General features: G+C 42.1%; 1 protein-coding gene across 1 annotated transcript in view; it reads left to right on the top strand.

The window, feature by feature from the left end:
• ITGA8 (integrin subunit alpha 8) overlaps positions 1-19,645 on the top strand; it is a 560,404-nt gene extending 540,759 nt beyond the window's left edge. Inside the window, exons 29-30 of the mRNA XM_029588821.1 lie at positions 4,656-4,778; positions 15,581-19,645. Of these exons, the coding sequence (XP_029444681.1) occupies positions 4,656-4,778; positions 15,581-15,667 (210 nt within the window). The 3' untranslated portion in view covers positions 15,668-19,645. The remainder of the gene's footprint in view (positions 1-4,655; positions 4,779-15,580) is intronic.
• The last annotated feature ends 5,699 nt before the right edge of the window (positions 19,646-25,344 follow it).

Raw genomic sequence — 25,344 nt, 5'->3', positions numbered from 1 at the left:
AATGGGGAAAAAAGCATAATAGGTGGAAATGGCAAAGAAACTACTTGACTCTTGCAGTAAATAGATCATGTGAGACAAATACACAATGGGGTAGATTTTAAAAGCTGCGCGAACGTGTCCATGTGTGCGCACTACCCGGCGCGCACATATGGACACGTGATTTTATAACATATGCGCGCAGGCACACGCAAGTTATAAAATCGGGGGTCGGCGCATGTAAGGGGTGCACAATTGTGCACCTTGCGTGCGCCGAGCCTCACTGCCTTCCCCTGTTCTCTCCCAGGCCGCTCCGAAATTGGAGCAGCGTGAGAGGGAACTTCCCTTCCCCCTAGCCTGACCTTCCCACTCCTTCTCCTAAAGTTTCCCCCCTACCCTACTCTAACCCCAATGACTTTTATCTTACCTTTTGCGCCTGCCTCTGTGCAGGCGCAAGTTGCGTGCGCCGGCAGCCTGCCGTCATGCGATCCTCCAACATCAGCAATGGCCGCTGTGGTCAGAGGCCTCTGGTCCTGCCCCTAGACTGCCCCTTTAGTAAAGTCCCGGGACTTACATGTGTCCTGGGGCTTTACACATGTCGCTGGGCCTTTTTAACATAGGCCCGGCATGCGTAACCCCCCATAGGGCTTTTAAAATCTGGCTTTATAGCAGTAGGGTTAAAAACTTAGGGGTAGATTTTCAAAGCCCTGCGCGCCGGTGCACCTATTTTGCATAGGCCGCCGGCACGCACAAAGCCCCGGGACACGCGTAAGTCCCGGGGCTTTGCTTGGGGGCATGTCGGGGGTGACGCTGTGTTCGGGGCGTGTCCGGGGGCGTGACGGCGGTCTGGGGGCGGGGCCGAGTGCTCTGGCACATCGGCCTGTGCCGGGGCAGGGAGCCGGCGATGCACGCAAGTTACACCTGCCAGAGGCAGGCGTAACTCGACTTAATAAGGTAAGGGAGGGGGATTTAGTTAGAGCTGGGGGGAGGGTTAGATAGGGGAAGGGAGGGAAAGGTGGGGGGAACAAAAAAAAAGTTCCCTCCGAGGCCGCTCCGATTTCGGAGCAACTTTGGAGGGAACGGAGGCAGGCTTGCGCAGCCTTGCGTGCGCCGACCCCGGATTTTAAAAGATAGGCGCGGCTACGCACCTATCTTTTAAAATCCAGCATACTTTTGTTCGCGACGGTTGCGCGAACAAAAGTACGCGCGCGTGTACTTTTGTAAAATCTGCCCCTTAATATTTAAAAAGGGCTTCAGAGGTGATCTAGGAAACTACAGACCGTTGAACCTGACTTTAGTACGGGAAAATTTGGAAACTATTATAAAGAATAAAATCACGGAACATATAGAAAGACATGATTTAATGAGACACAGCCAGCATGGATTTACCCAAGGGAATTCTTGCCTCACAAATCTGCTACATTTTTTTGAATGGGTAAATAAACAAGTGGATAAAGGTGAACCAGTAGATGTGGTGTATTTGGATTTTTAGAAGGCGCTGCACAAAGTCCCTCATGAGAGGCTACTAAGAAAACTAAAGAGTCATGGGATAGGAAGCGATGTCTTAATGTGGATTGCAAATTGGTTAAAAGACAGGAAACAGAGAGTAGAATTAAATAGTCTGTTTTCACAGTGGACAAATGGTGTGCCTCAGGGATCTGTATGTGGACCGGTGCTTTTTAATATATTTATAAATGATCTGGAAAGGGGTACAATGAGTGAGGTGATCAGATTTGCAGATGACACAAAATTATTCAGAGTAGTCAAATCACAAGCGTATTGTGATAAATTGCAGGAGGACCTTGTGAGACTGTAAGTTTGTGTATACATATGGCAGATGAAATATAATGTGGACAAGTGCAAGGTGATGATATAGGGAAAAATAACTCATGCTGTACTTACATGATAATAGGTTCCATATTAGGAGTTACCACCCACGAAAAGGATCTGAACATCATGGTTGATATTACATTGTAATCATCAGCTCAGTGTGCTGTGGCAGGCAAAAAAGCAAACATAATCAGGCCGATACAGTTAACCTGCCATTGGACGCACATTTTCCCTTACCCCTTATTCAGTAAGGGGTGGAAAACGCGCGTCCAACCCGCCGAACCTAATAGCGCCCTCAACATGTATTCCCTCATGATTCAGTAAGTAAAATGTGCAGTCAAGCCACACAATTCTGGTCGCCGCATCTCAAAAAAGATATAGTTACACTGGAGAAAGTACAGAGAAGGGCGACCAAAATGATAATGGGCATGGGATGACTCCCCTATGATGAAAGGCTAAAGAGGTTTGGACTGTTCAGCTTGGAGAAAAGATGGCCGAGGTAGGCTATGATAGAGGTCTACAAAATCATGAAAGAACTTGAACAGTTAATGTGAATTGGTTATTTACTCTTTCGAATAAAGCAAGGACTAGGGGGCACTCCATGAAGTTAGAAAGTAGCACATTTAAAACAAATTGGAGAAAATTCTTTTACACTCAATGCACAATTAAGCTCTGGAATTCATTGCCAGAGGATGTGGTTAAGGCAGTTAGTGCTAAATTTATTAAACACAATAACAGGGTGTCTTTAACAAGATCACTTCCACAGTAAACACACAGGGGTAGATTTTAAAAGGTTTCACGGGGGACGTACATGTGCGCATGCTACTCGGCGCGCACACATGTACGCCCGATTTTATAACATGCGTGCGCAGGCAATTGTGCACCTTGTGCACTCTGAGTTGCGCTGCCTTCCCCCGTTCCCCACCCCACCTTCCCTACCCTTTCCCTACCTCCCCTGCCCTTTCCCCCTACCTTTTTTTAGTTTTTTTTTTGTTGCTAAACTTTGCACGCACCGCCGACTGCCAGTGCACGATCCCAAGCACAATGACAAATGGCCACTGTGCCTGGAGCCTCTGCCCCTGCCCCTTTTTGCAAGCCCCAGGACTTACACGCATCCCAGGGCTTTACACGCATCGCTGGGCCTTTTAAAAATAGGCCCGGTGCGCGTAACCTTTTTAAAATCTGGCCCACAGTCAACAGCAAAACTAAAATATCCTTAGCAGCACCACAAACTCCTTAACATAGGGAATTCATTCCTGGGAATCCAGAACAGTTCATTAAAAGAAAAATCAATCACTTAGTCAAATCTTTGCAGTTGAGATAAATGAGGAGACTTCCAAAAATAGACTGATCTCTGTGGTGGTGCCCCTATGATTGCTCCCAGAGGAAAAATAGATTTACCTTTGAAACACTCCTCCCCAGCCCTAGCATTCCCACTCCACTCAGCACCCTTGGAAAGGTTCTGCAGAGCCAGGATCCCCTTAGGGGGTTATTTTGCAAGCCTATCGCAAGCGAAAAGGTTGCTACGTGCGATAGGTTGCTGGGGACGAGTCGCACAGCGAGGAGGCCTACGCAGCGGTAACTTCACTGGCGGCGATAAGGTAAGACCCGTTATCGCCGCTAGTAGTGCGCCCAATAGCACCACCTTTCACAGTGGTGCTATTGGGTGAGAAATCTGGCAGTGATAACATCGCGATTGCTGCCGGCTTTCGCAGGCCCGCCCCCCGTTAGCGCTGGGATTCTCCATTCTCTGCGAGAATGGAAAATCTAGGCCTTAGTTGGTTAGGTTTGAAAGTTACTTAAGTAGGCTTACCTGGACAACTTTATTCGAGGATATTCAGTGGAATGTTTACACATTGAATAGCTCTGATAACTTATCTGGCTAACTTTAGCTGGATAAGTAATCTGATATACTTTTTTTTTTATTATTATTGGCCTTGTAAAGTTTAAGCTGCTGTACGTGGGTCATTCATTTTGTTTTGGGTGGAGGAGACAGTATATGTTTCATTGTTTATCCTGTTCTTTAATACATTTGTTCCATCAGTGTTTGAAGCTGCTGGAAGTAGTCTCGGATGCTAAACTTCTCAGTGATGCTCCTCTGCTGGCAGAGTTCAATTGCAGTATCAGCAGCATTCGTCTTCCTTCCTAATATGGCTCAGGCACGTCACACTCCATGAGGTGCCTGAGCCATGATAAAACAGAAGATTCTATCCCAGGGATGGTGAACTCCGGTCCTCAAGTGCCACAAACAGCCCAGGTTTTTAGGATATCCAAAATGAATATGCATGAGATAGATTTGCATACAATGGAGGCAATGCATGCAAATCTTTTGCATGCATACTCACTGTAGATATCCTGAAAACCTGACCTGTTTGTGGCATTCAAGGACTGCAGTTCGCCATCCCTGCTCTAATCCAAGTCTGTTCCACTGCAGTGCACATAAGACTAGCCACCTCATCATACTTCTAAAGAGTGGTTCTCAAGCCAGTCCTCTGGTCACAGCTAGTCAGGTTTTCAGGATATCCATAATAAATATGCATGAGGTCATTAGCATACAATAGAGGTGCATGCAAATCTATTTCATGTATATTCATTGTGGATATCCTGAAAACTAGACTGGCTGGGCATGTTCTGGTAATCCCTACTTTGGAATATCGTACTAACCATCTAAAAAAGGAGTAACAAACTGCAGTATCTTGAAGGTTGAAGATTTCTAATATTTTACCTCAAGTCTGGGATCACAGAAACAGTGAAAGTCATTTGTCTCACAGACCAATATGTTTTGATTGCAGACTTTCAGTGGTTATATTTGTTTGCTCATGTATTTTATCACTATGTTTTTTTCACAGGTTAGAACATCAGTTATTTGGGCTACTCCAAATGTGTCCTTTGCCATTCCTCTATGGGTCATCATACTGGCAATACTTCTTGGATTGTTAGTTCTTGCTATTTTAACATTAGCAATGTGGAAGGTAACATTTTTCATTTGTTCTTGCTTGCCATTCTTTTTGTGATAAAAACTGCACAGAGGATGAGAGGGAGGAAAAAGAAAGCTTGTGTAATGATAAGGAAAGGGCCTGTGAAAAGTGCAATTTTCTGTCAGCTTTGAAAAGAAACAAATAACATTTTTAACTTTTCATTTCTTTTAGAAAGAAAACAATTCCAATAGCCTAGTTTTGGAACAGTAATTTGTATCCATCTTTTCAAAGTAGTTTTAATATTATTTTACATTTCTATTCACATCTCAAGGAGCTGATGTTTCGTCACTGTATGTTACATTGCTTCTCCATGCCTCAGTTTACCCAACAATCTCTGGCAAACAACAGTAAAATATTCCACTTAATATTCAGCCAACAATTGTATTTATTTATTTATTGATAAGCATACAATATTATCCATTTTCCTATAGATAGGCCCAAGGCAGATTACATAAAGTAGCATGGCATCGAGTATATAAGTAATGGATGTATACAGACACAATATGCAGGCATTTTTTTCACTTTCATTTTTTGGAAAATAATCTTTCCATCATTTAATTATCCAAGAACATATTTCAAGATCCTCCCAAGAGAATTAATAGCCTCATTGCATTTTTAACTCAGCAACTACTCAACATTAACATTCCAACCAGGACTCAGGAAAGAGTAAATAGAATGAGATTAGGCCCATCCATATCATTCCATTTCCTTTCCAAGATTAGTCTTGCCACTAGTAGAATGAACCAAATTAGTTCCCTAGCAAATTGCCCTGATCTGAGAAACCCAATAGATATTAGGGATGTGCATTAGTTTAAAATGAATGGGTAAGAAAAAATGAATTAAATCCAATTCATTTTTTTTAGGGGTCCCTGAAACAAATTGATAGGGGCCCCAAATTAAACAAATCCTATTTTTTTCATTTGTTTTGAATAGAATGATTTCTATAAGCCATTAAAGTCAGTGGCCTCATAGAAATCAGTAGGAGACCAAGGGCATAGTTAGGAATTGATATAAAGTATAGAGCAGGCAGCTAGCAGACATAGATAGGACAGACATGTTGTCAAGGAGACAACAGGAATGACATCACAGTGAAACAATTCTCCAATCCAACCTATCACTGCGCACCAGATACAGTGACCCTGATCTTGAAGACTGAGAATGTCTGAGATTCGCTCATTCTGCTGTACATTCCTTCTGAAGGCCTTGTCTATGAAGGATGCTTTTTTAGCTCTCTGAGTTCTCCTAGATAACTCCCAAACAACCTTTTGGCTGCTGCCCATTTTAGATTGTCACTGTGCCAGTCACAAAATAGAGAAAATCAACCAGGCAGCACTGCAACAGAAGCTTTTTGTCAGAGAGCAGACTTGTGTTGTTGTTCCTTTTCTTCCTTTGTGGAGACTGGAGGCAGACTAGACCATTGCTTGCAGAGCTGCTACTGATTTTATCTCTGCCTGGGGATTGGTCAGTGTGGGTAGTGGACACAAGGTGAACACTGAGGGCAGGGCAGAAACTGAAGCATACCAGACTGTGTTGTGAAGCCTGTCACTAAGCTCAATAGTATTAGAGAACTAGTGCGCACAGTGTGACAGTCAGTGCAGCATTGTCTCTGTGTTCCCTGTACACACAAATTAGCATAGCACAATCAGCAAAATGGTACCACTGAAAAATATTAAATCATATAAATATCCAGACCTATAGTGACAGAATCAATCATGTCAGGGATAAGGAAAGGCTGAGCAGGGCAGCGATCAATGTAGTCAGGAGCAGGCAGAGGTCAGTACCAGAGAGTCAGTCCAAAAGGTACTACCTAGGGGAACGCAGGAATAGACAGACGCTGGAACAGGAGGATGCTGGAACAAGACTGGAACAAGCGATGAGACACTGAGGCAACTAGTACACACACGGTGTCAACCCAATTGCCAAGGCAAGGAAGTACAGGCAGGAACTTCCTGATATACTGTGCTCAATCAGGGCGCGCCGCAGAGCTTGGACCCGCCCCTGGCTCTATAAGGCACCGGGAGGTCCATGCATGTGCGCCTAGGGATGGGGCAAATGCCACAGAGGATGCCGAGCCCCACCGTGAGCCCTGGTGCACTGAGGAAGGCCCGGCAACCGCCACCGCAGGATGCTGAGGCCTTGAGGAGCTAGCTGCAGCCACGGGAGAGGCCAGCCCGGGACCTGCAGAGGAGTTGGGAAGGTGAGCAGACCCGTGCGCGGGCCGCAAGCGGATGGGGCGCACAACACAAGGAAAAACTCAAAGACATACTAAACAACTCAGAAAACATGTATAAATATAATAATGGAGAAAAAAATATATTAATACCAGTTATTCCTCTTAATTAGCAGTTTTAATCACAAACTTCCTATCAAACCCCATTATCTAAGAGGAATGTCTCTAAATGAGTAGGATCTTGAAATATGAACTTGTTCTTCTGATGTGTTTCCAGTCACTTACAGAGGAATTTAAGGAAAAATACTGCCCCCAGAGCTACTTCTCTTAGCTTCAATAAAAAAAAATTGCTTCCTTCTTAATTGGGAGCTTCTGGCAACAAAAAAGGAAATCCTTATTCTTAAAATATTTCTGGAGCACCAAATTTTTATCTTGCTCATGGCAAGAAGATACCAAGAGCAGAGCCCTGGTAGGTTTGTCATCTATAAAAGCCTCCAAGAAGGAGGTCAAATTAGGACTATCCTCTTGCAAGATGTCCATTTCATTATCACATCCCTCCTCCCTCCTCTTAAGACATAGAATATAATATATTTTAGAAATCAAGATTTCCTTATTTAAAGAAACAGACAGAACTTCACCAATATATTTTTTAAACAATTTAGAAGCCGATAATTGCCTAGAAATTGGGAAGTTTTAAGAAACGATTTTTTGTTCTCATATCGTTTTCCACATTTTTAAGCTGCTTTTCTATGTCCTTGCGGCTGCCTTCAACACAGTTAACCTTACTCTTCTATGCCATCAGCTGAGAAATATCGGAATTGACAGCAATATAAAGAAATGGGTCACCTCCTTTTTTATAAAAAAAACATTCCAAGTCAAACTGGGCAACCATATTTCTGATATCTTCCCAATCAACACTGGTGTCCCCCAGGGTTCAGCACTATCCACAACTCTATTCAACATCTACATGCTTCCACTATGTAAACTACTAACTGATCTAGGGATCGCCTTCTATCAATATGCCAATGACATTCAGTTCTATATACCATGAACCATTTCTGTTGAAAATACAGTATGGGTACTGGCATCACACATGAAAGCTATCCAACATGAACTATCCAATCTTAGACTATCTCTAAACACTAAAAATTCTGAAATCATTTTGTTAAGAAGAAATCCTCCAGTAACACTTGACCTGGGTAACTTCAATATCACAACTTCAGACCAAGTGCGGGACTTAGGAGTACAGATTGACGAGAACCTAACTTTGGAAAAACACATAAACAAATTAATCAAATCAGGCTATGCTAAACTATGATTACTACATAGACTGAAACCTTTGCTGACATGTAGACTTCCGTATAGTGCTACAAATCCTCATTTTTTCAAACTTAGACTACTGCAACTCTCTTCTACTAGGAGCACCTAAAGGTCTTGCTTAAAATTTACAGCTGCTATAAAATGCTGCAGCAAGACTCCTAACAGGATCCAGGAAATTCGATCACATCTCGCAATCACTGTAGGCTCTGCACTGGCTACTGATACCATCAAGAATCCATTACAAAGTCTTAACATTAATACACTCCTCTCCATTCTGACAACACTGGCCTGGTAGGGTGGTACTACAACCATATAAACCGCAGAGATCACTAAGATCTCTTCGTAAAGGATTACTGGCTGTGCTGTCATTACATAACACACACCTGATAAAAATAAGAGACCATATGTTCTCCATATCTGGCCCTACACTTTGGAACTCTCTACCTGAGACTCTACATCTGACTACTGAAACAAAGAAATTCAGATGTGACCTGAAAACGTGGTTATTTCAAAATGCCTATAATCTAACTTAACCTTCTGAAATCATTACTTGCTACTACGTGGACAAACTCAATATGAACTTAACTGAAGAACTCATCACCTCTTTTTTCCAACCCACCCCAAAAAAATGTATCAGAAACATCTTTAAACTCCCTTCTTTACATCCCTCCAGCACCTTATTTATTTATTTATTTGTTTGTTTGTTTTTATATACCGACATTCACCCAAGGGTATGACATCGGTTTACATAATGCCTAGTGAAATAGAGTGAAAACAGGTCATACTATCTTTACATTGAGAGACATAGTAAAATTTACAGTGAAGTAATGTTTGTGACGTATAACATAACATTGTAGAATAAAAGTGATTTGTTATCTTGATAAAATAACAGCTAGTGTTTGATTTGGCTTTTGTGAATTCTCATTGCGGCATATGTGACTGGTTAGAGGTTTGGTTGGTATTGGTTGCTGGGGATGTTGAGTAGGGCCTCGAAAGGCCTTGCATTCTGTTGAGAACGGCCTCGAAAGGCCTTTCATTCTGTTATACTCTGGTGGTTTTAGTGTGCCCTTGGGCCTCAGCCCGGGCCCAGACCTTCAGGGCCGAGCCAAGGGTTGACGGTGGCTCCGCATGGCTGACGGTCTAACCCTCTGTCAGACCGGCAAGCTCCCAAGGCCAACATCCGAGGATGATGGAAGTTGAATGGTCCTCCGACCATTCCGAGCCCTTTCGGACCTGCTACAAACAGCATGGAGCAGCAGGCCTGGCCTGAGGTTGAGGGCAGACGGCCTTGACACGAAGACATGACAATGATTGATGCGACGGCATCTAGATGAAGACACTGGGTTGATGCAACGGCATCCTTGGACGAAGACACTTGGCTGATGCAACGGAATCCATGACGAAGAACTTGACATCCCAATAGGCAAAACACAAGGCATGGACATTGGCATTGTCTCTCAGGGCGCCCTATTCAGAGCACCCGCGGGACTGAGTCGCGGACCACCCTGTTCCACTGCGCGCCCTCACAGCCCTAGCAGGCTGGTCACGGACCACGAGGACAACAGGACAGCGCAGGAAAGGTCCAGGCAAGGAGGAACTCCAATGAAGGAGCCGGTGTCATTCGAAGCTTCCCCCAAGGCTGGCAGGGTTGGAGGCTCAGGAGCACAGGGACACTTCCCACCTGCAAGACACCTCATTCTCGGGAATACTCCATCCGAGAGCACCAACTTACAGGAACAGAAGGCTCTAGAGCACCAGACGAAGACACGGGGAAGAACATCCTGAGAGGAAGACACATCAGGACGTGGAGGAAATGATCATGAAGAGACATCAAAACATGGACTGGAACCTCAGGCAGGACACCAAGACATGAAGATATGGAAGTAGGTAGACGAGACGAGACAAGGAGCTCCACGAAGACAGAAGACCTTACAAGGCTCTGGCAGGCAGGAGCCTCCAGAGTGAAGTCACCACGATGCAAGGCCTCTCGAGGCCGATCTCAACAGAATGCAAGGCCTTTCGAGGCCTGTTCTCAACAGAATGCAAGGCCTTTCGAGGCCAATCTCAACAGAATGCAAGGCAAAGAACAGACTGACGAAGCAGCCCTTTCTAGGGCTAGAGCAGGAAGTCCAATAACAGGTGGGGTCAGCACACTTCCTGTGCCTAGCCCTTTAAATCTTGAAGAGAGGCACGCGCCGGCACCTAAGGAGAGGAAACAGGGGCTGTGCAGGACCATGGCCAGTGGCCTGCACAGCGTCTGTGCGTCAGACGCCAGCAGGGCCTGAGGAGCAGGCCCTGACGTCGGAAGCGGCTCCAGCCACTGCGTGAAGCCCCGGGGGCGGCTCCAGCCACCAGATGGCACCGGGGCTTGCGGCTTAGCGCCGCGAAGATGGAAGGCAGCGTCGGGGGCGTTCCCAGCCCCGAAGAAGGCAAGAAAGACCACGGCTCCGGCCGCGGTGAAGAGGAGAAGCACAGGCGGCCTCCGTGCCGCATGAGGGCAGGCAAGACCGCGGCTCCATCCGCACCGAAGGCCCGACGGCGGCGTCCCTGCCACGTCGGGGACAGGAGCAGCATGGGGTGAGTGAGCCTGCTCGCAGGGGAGCCCGCGGGCAGCGTTCATAACAAGGGATGACAGGTGGTTAACTGTTGGTTGGGTAGGCTTTTTGGAATAGCCATGTTTTTAGCGATTTCTTGAAGTTCTGTGATGAGGGTTCTATTCTGAGATTTGCTGGTAATTTGTTCCATAGTGCGGGGCCTACAATTGATATTGCTCGTTCTCATGCTGAGGTGAGGTGGGCCAGTTTGTTGGATGGGATGGAGAGTAGTCCAGTGTTATTAGATCGTAGGTTCCGTTGAGAGGTGTATGGATGAAAGGTGTTCCTTAGCCAGTCTGTTTTTTCATTGTTAAGGAACTTGTGTATTAGGGTGAGGGCTTTATATTGAATTTTGTGTGTTATGGGGAGCCAGTGGAGTTCTTTTAGTATGGGTGTGATGTGCATGGAGTGTTTTCTGTTTGTGAGGGATCTGGCTGCCGCATTTTGGAGTAGTTAGAGGGGCTTGAGGGTGGAGGTTGGGAGTCCAAGGAGGATGGAGTTACAATAGTCGAATTTGGAGAAAATGAGGGCTTGGAGTACTGATCGATAGTCATGAATGAGTAGTAGTGGCTTGATTTTTTTTGAGGACTTGTAGTTTGAAGAAGCCTTCTTTTATTATGATGTTGATGTATGTTTTCAGGTTGAGCTGGGTGACGCCTAGGTTTCTTGCATTCGTAACAAGATGGCTCGTGCTTTGTGTGGAGGGACCGTCTTGAATGTTCCAAGCTGGGGGTTTGTTAGAGATGTATATTATTTCTGTTTTTGCGTGGTTAAGGGTGAGTGCTATTTGGGATAAGAGTTTTCGTATTTGGGTAAGGATGGAGTTCCATTGTAGAAGGGTGTTCTTATCTTTCGTAGGGATAAGGATCTGGACATCATCGGCGTAGACAAAGAATTAGAGGCCCAGGTCAGTGAGGAGTTTGCATAGTGGGAGTATGTAGATGTTGAAAAGGGTGGAGGAGAATAAAGATCTTGAGGGACGCCGTGTGAGAGGGGGAATTGTTTTGATTCCTTGTTGTTGAGGATTACTTTGTAGGTTCTGTTCGATAGGTAGGAACTGAACCATTTGATTGTGGCGCCATCAAGTCCAATTTCACTTAGTCTTGTTTGGAGGGTGTTATGGTTGACGGTGTCGAAAGCGGCTGATATGTCAAGTAGTATAAGAAGATAGGATTGGCTGGCGTCAAGAGCTCTGAGTGCTGTGTTGGTAAGTGTAAGTGGGAATGTTTCAGTGCTGAGTGTTTTTCTGAATCCGTGTTGGGATGGGTAAAGTATTTTTTGGGTTTCCAGGTGTTCGGAAAGTTGATGGTTTATGGTTTTTTCAAGGATTTTTGAAATAAAAGAGAGGTTCGATAAGGGTCTGAAGTTGGCGGGGTCAGAGGTGTCAAGGTGTGATTTTGTTTGAGTATAGGTTTGATGATGGCGCATTTAAGGGCCTCGGGGAAGTTTCCTTGCTCTAGCGATACATTAATGATGTCAGCTATGGGTTTAGCTATGATATCTGGGATTAGTTTTAAGGTTTTGATTGGTATAGGGTCAAGGGGATGGTTGGCAGGGTTCATTTTTTGTATGATGGTTCTTATCTCAGAGGAGGCTGTGGGTTCAAAGTTGGTCCAAGTGGGGACAGTGGGGGGCTGGGGGTTCAGTGTTTCCTTGGTTGCTTGAGGGTTGGAGGTTATTAGTTTGGTGGTTTTGTCGAGAAAGTACTGTGCTAGTTTGTCACATGTTATTGAGTTGATCTCATTGTCTTGATCTCATTGTTATAATTGCTCCCTTGCCCCTGCTACCCCATCCCTTCATATCTCTCCTTCACCTAGCTGCTTCAGTCAATGTATGCATCTTTCACCTAAACTGTGTCTTATGCCTAAAATGTATGAAATATGAACACATCAAGTGAATGTAATTGGTACCTATAATATTTATGTCATGATGTAAACCGTTGTACCTTCACTTGGAACAATGGTATATAAATGGCTAAAAAATAAATTAATAAAATATCCCTAACTAGCATTTTTTTTTTCATACTTACTGCTCCTCTGGAGCAGAAGTAATTACCGCGCACCGGCCAGCTGCCAGCGCACACGTCCCCGGGACAACATCTAATGGCGCTGTCCCGGCCCTTCCCCCGTCCCAACCCTCCTGGCACCCACACTTGGATGCGTCAGTTTTATAACATGCGCACGCTGATGCACGCATGTTATAAAATCATTGGGCCGCGCACACATGTGAGCCAGATTTTGTAATCCGCGTGCGCATATGTGGGTGGCGCACACAAGGGGGGGGGGAGATTTAGGTAATTCCCGCGTGGTAACGCATCCTGGCCTTCCCTAGTTCCCTCCCAGTCCACTCCAATTAAAGAGCGGACTGGGAGGGAACTTCCCTACCCCTCTATCTAACCTTCCCTTCCCCCTCCTCACCACTCCCTAAACCTACCCTACCTTACCGTATTGTTTTTTTATTTTTCAAATTGCTGCTCCTCTGCTGTACTGGCTGCCTCCAGCACTGCTCCTTCCTGCCCCTCTGGACCACCCATTTATCTGGGCCCGACATTTCGGCGCATAATAGGGGTTACGCGCGTGGCTGGACCCCTTTGAAAATGTGTACAGTGTGTGCAAGGCCTGGCCACGCGTGTAACCCACGTTTTTTATGCTCGTACATGATTTAAAATCTGGCCGTGACTGTAGTAAATCAGCAAGGAATTTTTAAAATGCAACCCAAAAAATGGTATCAGTAAATTTCTCAGTGTATTCTTAATTTATACTGTAGCAATTTTCAAAAGCCCAAATTACACAAGTAAAGTGCATTTGCACATGTAAAACACAGTTTTACATGTGTAAATGATTTTAGAAATCAGGCCTTTAATGAATTGGCCTGTTAACTCACACTTTGCATTTTGCAAACTGTGGAAATTAAAAACCTGTTAATGATAGAACAATGTGAAAGAAGCAATAAATCATTTTGTTATAAATTGTACCTATACAGGCATTCCCATGGTTTGGGCTGGAGAGAGAAAGAGAGAAAAAGAGAGCAAGAGAGACTTCGTAAGGCCCCCCTATTATTCAGCTATTTATATCACCATAGGAGGGTCAACTAGTAACTCAAGGTGAGGTTTTGGTGGAGATCTAAGGTTTGGGGGGCACATGCACAGTCAGAGGTATGAACAGCACTGTACACATCAGTGAAGATTTGATATGATTTGGAATGAAGAAAGGTTCGCAAAGATGAGATTTGTACAATGTACTCTTGCCCTAGCTTAATAGCAACTACGTAGAGCATTCATCAAGCTAGGGTAAGAGTACATTGTACAAATCTCATCTTTCCATACCTTTCCTCATTCCAAATCACATCAAATTTTTACTGATGTGTATTGTGCACTTTGTACCTCTGACTGTGCATGTAAAACTGCCCACCAAACCCTAGACCACCACCAAACCTCACCTCGAGTTATAGTTGACCCTCCTTCATTGGTATAAATAGATGACTAATATGTGTGTGCACCACCCCAGAGGTTCTCTTGCTCTCTCTCTCTCGTTCTTTCTCTCCTCCACTCCGCTCCCCTCTCCCTCTCCCACAAATCCTGTTTCGGGCAAATTGCACAGCATAATGTCAGGAAAAAAGGTGTAATTATTTCCAGCGTTAAAGCATGCATCACGCTATAGCAAGCAATGTTAAACACCCCTCATTTTCATAAACTCCTCCCTTTTGACTAAAATTTTAAAATTTGCATATGTATTTCGCGATGCAATAAATAACGCATGCGTTATGGCGGTATCATGAGCATTAGGGCCCTAATGCCCGCGATAAGGCCTTAACGTGATTTGATGAATGACCCTGTAGGTTGGAAATGTTTCAGGAATTTTGTTGGGAGATCTGATTTTTCTGGTGACTTTGATGCCCAGTGTAGAATCACTGGTGCACAAGCTTCAGGAAAATCCAGGACGCATGGAATCAGCATTCCAAATAATCCAGCAAAACACCAGAGACCCAGAGCACATGAGAAAGTTTATAACAAAAAAATAATTTGTACCTGCCCCAAGCAGAGGTACTACCTTGTGATATGGATTTTCATTGGATTTATAAAAAATGGTTATATCATTTTCTTTTTCATAAAGGTAGCACTGCATCTTTGCCAAATGTTAGAAAAGTTTATTTATTCACTGTCACATTATGCTTATTCTTCCACTACTGCATTTACCATTTATCTCTCTTCTGTGTTCCCCTAGGATCAAAACAGAAAAGTCTAGCTGACATTTAATAAGAATTATTGCATGTTACTGGATTTTAAGAAAGAGTTGGTAGTGTGATTTATATGCCACATAAATAAGTTTATAATTCACTATATGTGTTCAGCAAAATTTTAGTAAATATGTTGGTTAATGGCTATAGATGATCAGGGATTTGTAATTAAAAATAATTAGAATGTCTGTAACAAATTAGCTGTTTTAGTGATTACAACAGAAATGCCAAAGATTAATTATTTTCCACTTGTCTTATGTACACGAATTGAAAAATACAGCAGTGTAGTATGCGACTTGTCAATGGGCTTTGGTTTGTTCCTTTTCAAAGGTTCATCTGTTGTCATAGTATATATAGCCACATTGTTAAAATCATTTTAAGTTTGACACCATTTAATAATTGGTTGCTATATTCATAAAACTGCATAACATAAATCACTGATGTGTGTAATTTTTTTTAAAATATATATTTTCCAGTGTGGATTCTTTGACCGAGCTAGACCTCCCCAGGATGATATGACCGACAAGGAACATCTGACAAACGATAAGGCTGCTGAAGCTTGAAAGAGGATCTGGAAAAAAAGCAATCCTTGAATACAGTCCTCACCAAAGGGGGAAAAAAAGTGAAATGTGGGATTTCTTCTGCAAACTAGCTAGCTTGAACTTTTTTCAAGTGCCACGATTTTGTGATCTGAACTTGACAACATTCCAAAGATTTGCTGCATAATTTTGATTCTTTGCAGGAAGTAATTTTATTGCTGCCTTAAAATACCTGCCACAAGAAATGTGGAATAAGCTTTTACTTGAGACCAACCATTTTAAATGAATGCATTGGAACATACATGGTTCGTGCCTTCAGATATGATCAGAATAATCCCAGCCTTGACAAAGTGAATTGTCCATTTGCTAAAATATTAAGAAGATGGAACAGAACAAAGTCTTCAGTACTGCTGTTCAATACAAAATATCTTAATGCCTCACTAAGGAAAGAGTGCTCACAGAATCATGGCTCAGGGAGATGAGCAATATACTGCTGGTACTGTGAAAGTACATTTGCGGAAAAAATAAAGATCGTCTTCAACATACTTTTTAAATAACTCACATGTAAACATATTTATTTTACCTCTTCTCTGAAGTAGCTTTGAACAAGGTAAAGATCTGAATTCTGGGTTTGTTTCTTGTACACAATGGAAATAATTTGTTTAATCCTACCTATAAGAAAAGGATCTACTATATTTGAAGTAACCATTACACAGTACTGTTTGTTTGTTTTTTTTAACTCTGCAGAGTTTTTCTTGCAGCAAGCAATTTTACAGCAATAGAGATGTGATTTACTTGGCATTGCCTTCTACATTTAAGCACTGCAGTAGCACAGTGTTCACAATTTATGGTACTTGTAAAGTTCTGATTCAACATACTATATAGTTTCTTACACTGAAACACTTCAGTTTGCAGCACTACCGTATTCTGAAGATTTTCTCCTCTTATGTTTTAAGCATATAAACTGTCACACGTTCTACCTTTCATACAAAGAACAGTACCTAAGTATTAAAGTGTGCATGCCATCTTAAGTTTAGTATCCTACTTGGGGGTAATCACATTATATAGAATCATGAAGGGACACTACAGTGTATTTGCAGAAGAAAAAAGGGAAATAATGCTGGAATCTATGTAAGGTTGTCACACCTTATTGGATGAATGAAAAGAGGTGGTTGTACATGAGCTTTCAAAACCACATAGCATCCTTCAGATGTGACTGCAAGGCTGAAAGAAGAAAGCATTTCCAGCTGGAGAAAGAACCTTGTCTAGGAATTCTTAGTTAGAGGGTGGGAATTCCTGTCCCATATTCACTAGCTTCAAAATGCTTTCTTTCACTCTTGGAGTAACATTTGAAAAAGGGACTCAACTGGTCTGGAAGGCTCAAGTACTACATCATCTTTTTATTGGTCCAATAAAGGTGATCACGGCCTGCACAGATTACAGTTTCTGTAGCCCCAAGATGGCTACTAGAGTTCTGCACTATGAAAGAAAGAGGCAAACATCCAGACTTGAAATACAACCAGAAAGAGAATGCTTTTTCTGGTAAATGCAGTAGATATTCCTTATAGTTTTTATGTCTTAATTTAAAAACAAATGACATGCTGTACTTAACTTACCACTTATTATTTATATAATGCCAAAGAACACAATATCATGGGCTAGTTTCATAAATACATTTGAGTTCAAGTGATTTTACATTATATTCAAGAGCAAAAGAGCATTTTCAGCTACATTTCTGTAAATATTAAATTGTTAGTTACATTTTGCAGGTTATGAAATATTCCATTCCAGAACTGCATCACATTAGCTGAAGAAAGATCTTTTTTTTCATATCAAAATCAGGCATCGCCATTAGGAAATGCCAAGCATATGAATTTTGTACGTGCAATACATTATGCATCTGAGCATCTGAAGCATGTTTACACTGGTGTTCTTTTTATTACATATATATAGATATATGTATATTGTATATACAGGTTAGAATAAGTACAATAAAATAGGAAAATGCAAGCTTTATGAAGCAATGGGAAAATATAAAACTCTTTTGGATAATCATATTTTAGTTTTATTTTGGGAAAAAGTTATAGATAATTCCAAATAAAAATAATAGTTTAGAAAAGAAATAATGCAATAACAATCACATTAGAGGTGCACAAGTTCATTAATTGTTACTTTGGACCACTTAATGTTTTTTTATTGAATTATTATTTCTGCTACTTTTGTTATCAGTTTCTCCATGATAAGGTGGTAGAGAAATGGCAAAGGTGTGGCCTCACTGATTCTTGCTTACTTTGACCAGTATGAGAATTGCCATAACATTGTGCAAGTGACCTCTTGTTCTCAACACACAAGCATGCCATGTACTTTTCAGGGTGTGGTTTCTCAAGAAGATAACTGAAAGCTCTGAAATTTATGTATTCTCCCAGATGTGGTATGCAGATATTCCACTGCCTCTCAGTTTCATCTTAACTGGCAGCATGGTAGTATTCTAGCATGTTACAACTAAGAAAAGCATGAAATTGTGAATCAGAATTAATCTGTAGATCTTCATTGGCTGGATAACATATAGGTAAATGAATAGGTACATTTTACGGCCCAATGTCTAGATTTTTAGTCCATTTCCAAACTGAAGAAGACAAGGCTTGCGATGTAGTTTGCACTGAGTATTAAAACTAGGAGACTAGACTGGAGTCTCATTGCTGACTTCCCAGAGCCGTGTGCTCATCCCTCCAATATTAGGTTTATAGTCAGCCAATTGAAGCTGATGTGTTGCACAATTAAATATATGCAGCATTTTACATAAGAATGAGTGAGTATTAGTAGACAGATTTTCTTACCATACTTCCTCTTCATGATTTTTGAACAGGTATATACTGTTCAGTGTTTGCCCTTGTTCCCAAAAAAAGGATTTGGAGGAGAGAGGATTGTTTGTTTTAGTATTTGCTTCCCCTTGAATCCTATTAAAAAAAACAAAAAGAGTGAAATTAGATTTTCTTAAATTTTATAAACATTTGAAAAGAAAACTAGCAAAAATATGAACTAGGTATTTGTAAAACAGTGTTCATGTGGATTTGTTAGGTAGGCCCATTTTTTGATTTATATGGGGGGTACTTATTTTTATTTAATGATATGTATGTATATCTGATACTATTGTCATGTAATTTTTCAAGTAATAAATTACTAAATGAAAGGACAAGTGGCATTTTACAGTAGATAGATAATTTTATTAACTTCTTGCCCTGCTTTGATAAATAGTGCATTGACCAGAAGATACTGTTTTGCAACCTTCCACTGTTCCACTTTTGTATAAAATATCAGATGTTTTTTTTCTCTCTGCAATTGATTTGTTAAATTGCATGTGTGAAACATTTGAAAGTGTTATAGGACATGTTATGTGAAGAGCTATTTGAGAACTGACCAAAACAGAGGTAAAATCTTTCTTGGCTATTGTATTGTATAATAGACAGCACAATACTTCGTAACTTTTACTTTTTTTGTGAAATAACCATCTGCTTGACACACTGCCTTTAGGAATTGTTTGAGTGACTACTCGGATATTTATGAGCCCTGGCAACCATCCATACTGAAATGCAGGCGTATGTTAGTGCCTCCTGACAATAAGAAGTCATGAATTAATGCTTATGCCGGCGCCATGATGCCACACAGCAGGAATGTATGTTTAGATGTTTTGAATAACTGCTTATTTCATGTACTGTACTACTGGGATCAGTGTCAATAAAGAAGGTCAGTGCCTGAAAAAAAAAATATGTTTGTAGTTCAAAAAAGGTGAAACAAGAAGTCCCATTCAAAAAAATGTCATAATTAGAGATTAACACAGAATGGATTTACCATGTTCTCATGGAGAAGATCAGCATCCTGTGGAGGCCAGAATCCAAAGCTAAAAAAAACCCTCCAAGTACTGAACAATCTAAGCCTTATATCAGAAAATAGAAATTGTAATTCTTTTTTGTTTGCTTCTGTTTGATTAAAGATTGAATTTTACCTAAGTGTCTAGAGATTTATCTGTACTTCCTAAAAATTTCTGTCATCATGTGCTGCATGGACTGGTAGTGGGTCTGAATTTGGGACTGTAATGCTACCCAGTATGGTATCCCAAGACCAAACTCTAATAGTATCACCCAGAAATCATAATGAATGACAATGAGATAAATGTGCATACATTGGAGACGCTGGGGTAGATTTTATAATTCTACGCGTGCGCATACTTTTGTTCGCACACCAGGCGCGAACAAAAGTACGCCGGATTTTATAAGATACGCGTGTAGGCGCGCGTATCTTATAAAATCCAGTGTCGGCGCGCGCAAGGGGTTGCACATTTGTGCAACGCGCGCGCCGAGCCCTGCGCGTGCTGCCCGTTCCTTCCACCCCCCCCCCCCCCCGCACCTTCCCCTCCCTTCCCCTACCTAACCCACCCCCCCGGCCCTATCTAGACCTCCCCCCCCCACCTTTATCTGAAAAGTTACTACTGCCTCTGGGCAGTAGTAACTTACGCACACCGGCGCAGCAGGCCCCAACACAGTCCGCTGTGTCGGGGCACTCGGCCATGCCCCCGGACCACCCACAAGCCCCCGATCCAAAACCACGCCCCCTGGCCATGCCCCCGACCGCCCCTTTTTGCAAGCCCCGGGACTTATGTGCGTCCCGGGGCTTGCGGTGCTGCCGAGCCTATGCAAAATAGGCTCGGCGCGCACAGGGGGCTTTTAAAAGGGTTACGCGCATACCTTATGCGCATAACCCTTTTAAAATCTGGCCCCCAGTGTGTTCAAATCTCTTTCATGGCTTATCCAGAGAACCGAACTGGTAGAATTTCTCTCCAGGACTGGGTTAGGAAACATTGATTTAAGCAATTTGTTCAATCACTAATAAAGTGGCACAAAAAGGTTACTTTAACACTATTCAAAAATTATATTTATCACATGGTATTTTCCTTAACATTTAGAAATGTCTTAAATGTCACAATGCAAACAAAAATGGATCTACATTCTCAACACCATTTCTCCTCACAGAATGAACCTCAACATTGACTGGTCTGTCTTTCTCTGATATGTCTTCCTTGACAGCTCTGATCACATGACCACATTCCTCTGCTCCGAGTGACAGCTTCTTTTAAAATTCCGTCTTTGCCTTCCTTGTTCCTTTGCCTCTCCCATATTATTCTTAGATTTCTGGCCTTGGCATTGAGATATTTCAAAATGTGTTTTTGTTTGTATTAGCAACCTGTTTTTCAGTTGACAGGGATAATTAGGAATCTTTTAACTAAAGTGGTTCTTAATTATAGGCACATGGACTACTTTTGCTTTTATTGAAACCTCTCTATTTGGATGTCCTATTTCTCCTTCCAAATCATGCTCTGCTGAGTGACTGTCGGCTTTCCCTCTTGTTCTAGTTTAAAAGTTGCTCTTTCTCCTTTTTAAAAGTTGGTATCAGCAGCCTGGTTCCACCCTGGTTAAGGTGTAGCCCGTCCTTTCAGAAGAGACTCCCCTGTCCCATTAAGGTTGCCCAGTTCCTTACAAAACTGAATCCCTCTTCCATGTACCATTGTCTCATCCATTCATTGAGACTCCTGCCTGCCTCTGGGGCCCTGCACGTGGCACAGGGAGCATTTCAGAGAATGATACCCTTAAGGTTCTGGATTTCAACTTTCTACCTAAAATACTAAATTTGACTTCCAGAACTTCCTATGTTGTTGGTGCCCACATGTACAATGACAACTGGCTTCTGCAGCACTGTCTAAAAGCAGCGTCTGTGATTCCATCATCAGAGGGATTGGCAGTGGCAGCTTCAATGTCTGCATTTTCTTCAAATGTTTCTGACCAGGATTTGAGAGCAGAAGTGGTTTCTTCTATGTCCGTTTTAAGTTCATCTGCTTTACTGCCATTGGGAGAGCCCTTTAAACCCCAAGTCAAAGTGGCTGAGTTAACACTGGACTCTCTATGGGATTTAATTTCTCACTTTCGTCAAGATATGACCATTGTTTCTCCAAAGCTGGATTCTTTTACTGCCAAATTGGATCTCTGATCTCTTAACATGATTTAAAAATTTGAGAGCATGATTCTAAAATTGCTTCTTTACAACAGAATTTAGGTAATATGGTTTCTATCCAGACTAATCTGATTCGGGAACGTGGAGCTTTTTCTTAAAGATTGGAATTTCCTGAAAACTCTTCTAGATGCTTGAATTTACGTTTTCTTAACTTTCCTAAAATTATGGGTGAGCTTCTGATTATGACTTAAAAGTTCACATTTTTCCTGATTTGTCTCGAATCACTCCGAGCATAGAAGAAGGTTTCCTGCTCTTAGACAAGAATTATTAGCTCTGGGGGCTTCCTTTATGTTGCAATTCACTTATAAATGCCATATTAAATATTATTCTAATACTTGAGTCTTTTTCTCCCCTGAGCAGCTCAGATTGTTTATTGACAGTAGGAAGAATTTAACATCTTCTCCAGTTTCCCATGTAGACCAGTAGACCTGATATATTAATTTTAGGGAGTTAAATCACACTATGGTTCTTTTCTTTTTATGAGTTTTGATTATAAATGCTCCTCTCTTTTCTATGTTCCCCCTGTCATTTTCTTTCCTTTGTTAGAATGTTTTTTTTTTTTATCTATTATATGTTACAAAGTATCAAGTAGATTTTAAAAGGCTTGCACGCATAAATTCAGGGAGATAAATGCCTGGCCAGGCTTTGCGCGCACCGAGCACATTTTTAAAAAAGGCCCGGCCATGTGCATATCTCCTGATACGCACAGAAGTGCCGGGCTTGAAGAAAGGGGCGGGCCATGAGTAGGGTCTGGGTAGGGAGAGGCAGAGTAGGGCAGGGTGGGGTGGGGCAGAGACCCGCCAAGTCAGCAGCCATTAGGCCCTGTCCTGGGGAAACGCACACCGGCAGCCAGATGGTGCACAGAACTTACTCCTGCTCGGAGGAGTGGGTAAGTTCTTCAACAAAAAAAAAATGCTAGTTAGGAAAGGTTTAGGGGGAGGAGAGGAGAGGAGAAGAGAAGAGGGAAAAAGGATAGGGTTAGGGAAGTTCCATCCCAGTCTGCTCCTTTATTGGAGAGGACTAGGTGGGAACTGGGCAAAAGCCCAATTGCATCCCCGCAAGATGCTTTTAAAATCCCCCCCTGCACATGGAGGAGGCCACCTGCCCACACATACACATGCGGACATTAAAATCCGTTGCGCATGTGCATGCGTGAATCGCATTTTATAACATGCGCGTGCCGACATGCGCATGTTATAAAATAGCCGCGTCCATGTGCGCGTGCCAGGAACCACATTTATTATTTATTTCTTTATTTCTTTAAAATCTTTTCTATACCGTCGTTTGGTCGGGCACCATCACAACGGTTTACAGAGTGGCACATATATTTAAAATTCAGCTTGTGAAATGCTATTTTTACAAAGTGCCAATATAGATTCGGTTACATTTATCAATTTTAGAGTCTATATGAATGGTGACATGGGACTTTCCATATGTATGATTTGTATGGTACCCATATAAGTATAGTACTGTAAACTGTCTCGATCTAGCATTTATTTTATTTATTTTTTATTTAAAAACTTTTCTATACCGTCATTAAGTTAGGTACAATCATAACGGTTTACAACATGTGAGAAAATAATAAACATAAATAAATAAATAAATAATAAACATGGATGCGCCGCTCCTGGGCCTTTTAAAATCTAGCTTACAGTGAGCAATTCACAAAGAACCTTGAAGTTATGCTCAATGAGCTAGAATGTCAGTTTTTAACATAAGATTTGATCATTTCCCCCTGAGCAAAGATCCTGGGGAAACGAGTTCCATATTACAGGGGTGTAGCATGTAAAGGCCAAAAACCTGGAACAGGGCAGTTTAGCAATTGAAGCAGGGGGAGTGACAATTGCTGTGATGATCTTAATGCTATGGCAAGCGCATAGCATACGAGTAAGACATTAACTAGATTTAAGATTTTAAACCAGATTCTATTTGCAACTGGGAGCCAATGAAGGTGCCATAAAATCCAGGGGATGTGATCTCTGATAGATGCAGCCATCAACAACCTTGCTGCAGTGATTTGCAACAATTGAAGACAGTTGGCATGGATACAAAATATGTGCTTTTCTATGAAATGAAGTCAGTATTAAACAATCCTTTCAAGCATCTTGCTCAAAAATGACAAGTTGGAAACAGAACAGTAATATTCAATAACATTGGGATCTAGGGCCTCCCTCACTTTTTAAAATTGGTGTTACCTCACCTCTTTCCGGGGCCGATGCAATAAGACGTGCATTAAAATGGGCGCTCGGATCATCCATTTTCCTAACGCTCGCACAGCCACCTCTCCTGGGCACTCGATGCAATACTAAAATGAGCCGCTGCGTTAAAAAGGATGCGCTAGGGAAACATTGTGAGTCCCTAGCACCCAAATGCATCGGGCGTCCAGGAGACTTGGCTGTGTGCCCACAATTGCATCAGCCCCTTATTGAAATTCTGGTTTGTGTTCTGAAGAAATTTAGCAGTGATAGAGAGACTTTTTTTGCCAAGGGGGACAGTTTAGTCCGAAATGTTCATTTCTGAATTAAGCAGTCTCATTGGCAGCAATAGAACTTTTTCAAACTTGTGTCCTAGTCTTTCTTTAAAGTGCTCTGTTTGAATTGCCCTAGCCGAGAACTGAGTTCTAGTAGTGTTTATAAATCACACCATCGATATATTCTTGTAAATCAAATGTTGCCATGAGCCTGTGACTCACGGAATGAATTAATGCCAGCTCTGGGGCTGGAGTTAAGTTTACCACATTAACAAATGTGTGTTGGGTACCAGGGGATTTTCTGTATCAGGGGGCAATAGCACTGAGAGGAGAGGATCACCTTGCTAGTGGCTGGAAAGAATCAGTAAGTACTGCTTGGAGAAATTTTTAAAACTTGAAATTATTGGGGGAGAAGTAAACTATTGGGGTATGTTATTTACTGTGTTCGTGTGTTTTGTTTTAACTAGGTAGTCAGAAAGTCAGGCAACAAACAGAAGTTTGTGTATTTATTTTTCCCAACTCTTCCACTCCTCTCCCACCCACCCCAGCTCAATCTTTAATTTATAGGCAGATGTCATTTTCACACTTTAAAATGTTTGTTGGTTTTTTTTAAATCAGCCTTTTAACTTAAACTCATTAATTCCCCACACCTTATCAAGAGTTTGATAATTCCCTTGTAGGTCACTACCAGATATATATAGTGAATACACTAATACATTTAAAGGACCCTAAACATATGCAATCCTACACCTATAGCAACCTAAAACTTAACTAGGAACTGAACAGCAGCAGTCCAGCAGCAAGAGGGGGGCCTCCCAGTCTTTTCCATCGAGTGTCACATGTATGATTTTTTAACTGTCGATGAGAAGTTGTATGTGTGCATCCGATGCAAAAAGCTCCTGTCTCTCAGAGAACGAGTCCAATCTCTGGAGGCTAGAGTGGCAGACCTGGAGGAACTGAGGCAGTGGAGTGCCTCAGGGATCTGTACTTGGACCAGTGCTTTTTAATACATTTATAAATGATCTGGAAAGTGGTACAATGAGTGAGGTGATCAAATTTGCAATGACAAAAAATTATGCAGAGTAGTTAAATCTCAAGCAGATTGTGATGAATTGCAGGAGGATCTTGTGAGACTGGAAGACTGGGCTTCCAAATGGCAGATAAAATT

The sequence above is a fragment of the Rhinatrema bivittatum genome, chromosome 2, assembly GCF_901001135.1.
Source record: "Rhinatrema bivittatum chromosome 2, aRhiBiv1.1, whole genome shotgun sequence".
Lineage (NCBI taxonomy): Eukaryota > Metazoa > Chordata > Amphibia > Gymnophiona > Rhinatrematidae > Rhinatrema > Rhinatrema bivittatum.
Note: the sequence above shows the minus strand (reverse complement) of the source record. Positions and strands in the feature narration are given on the sequence as shown.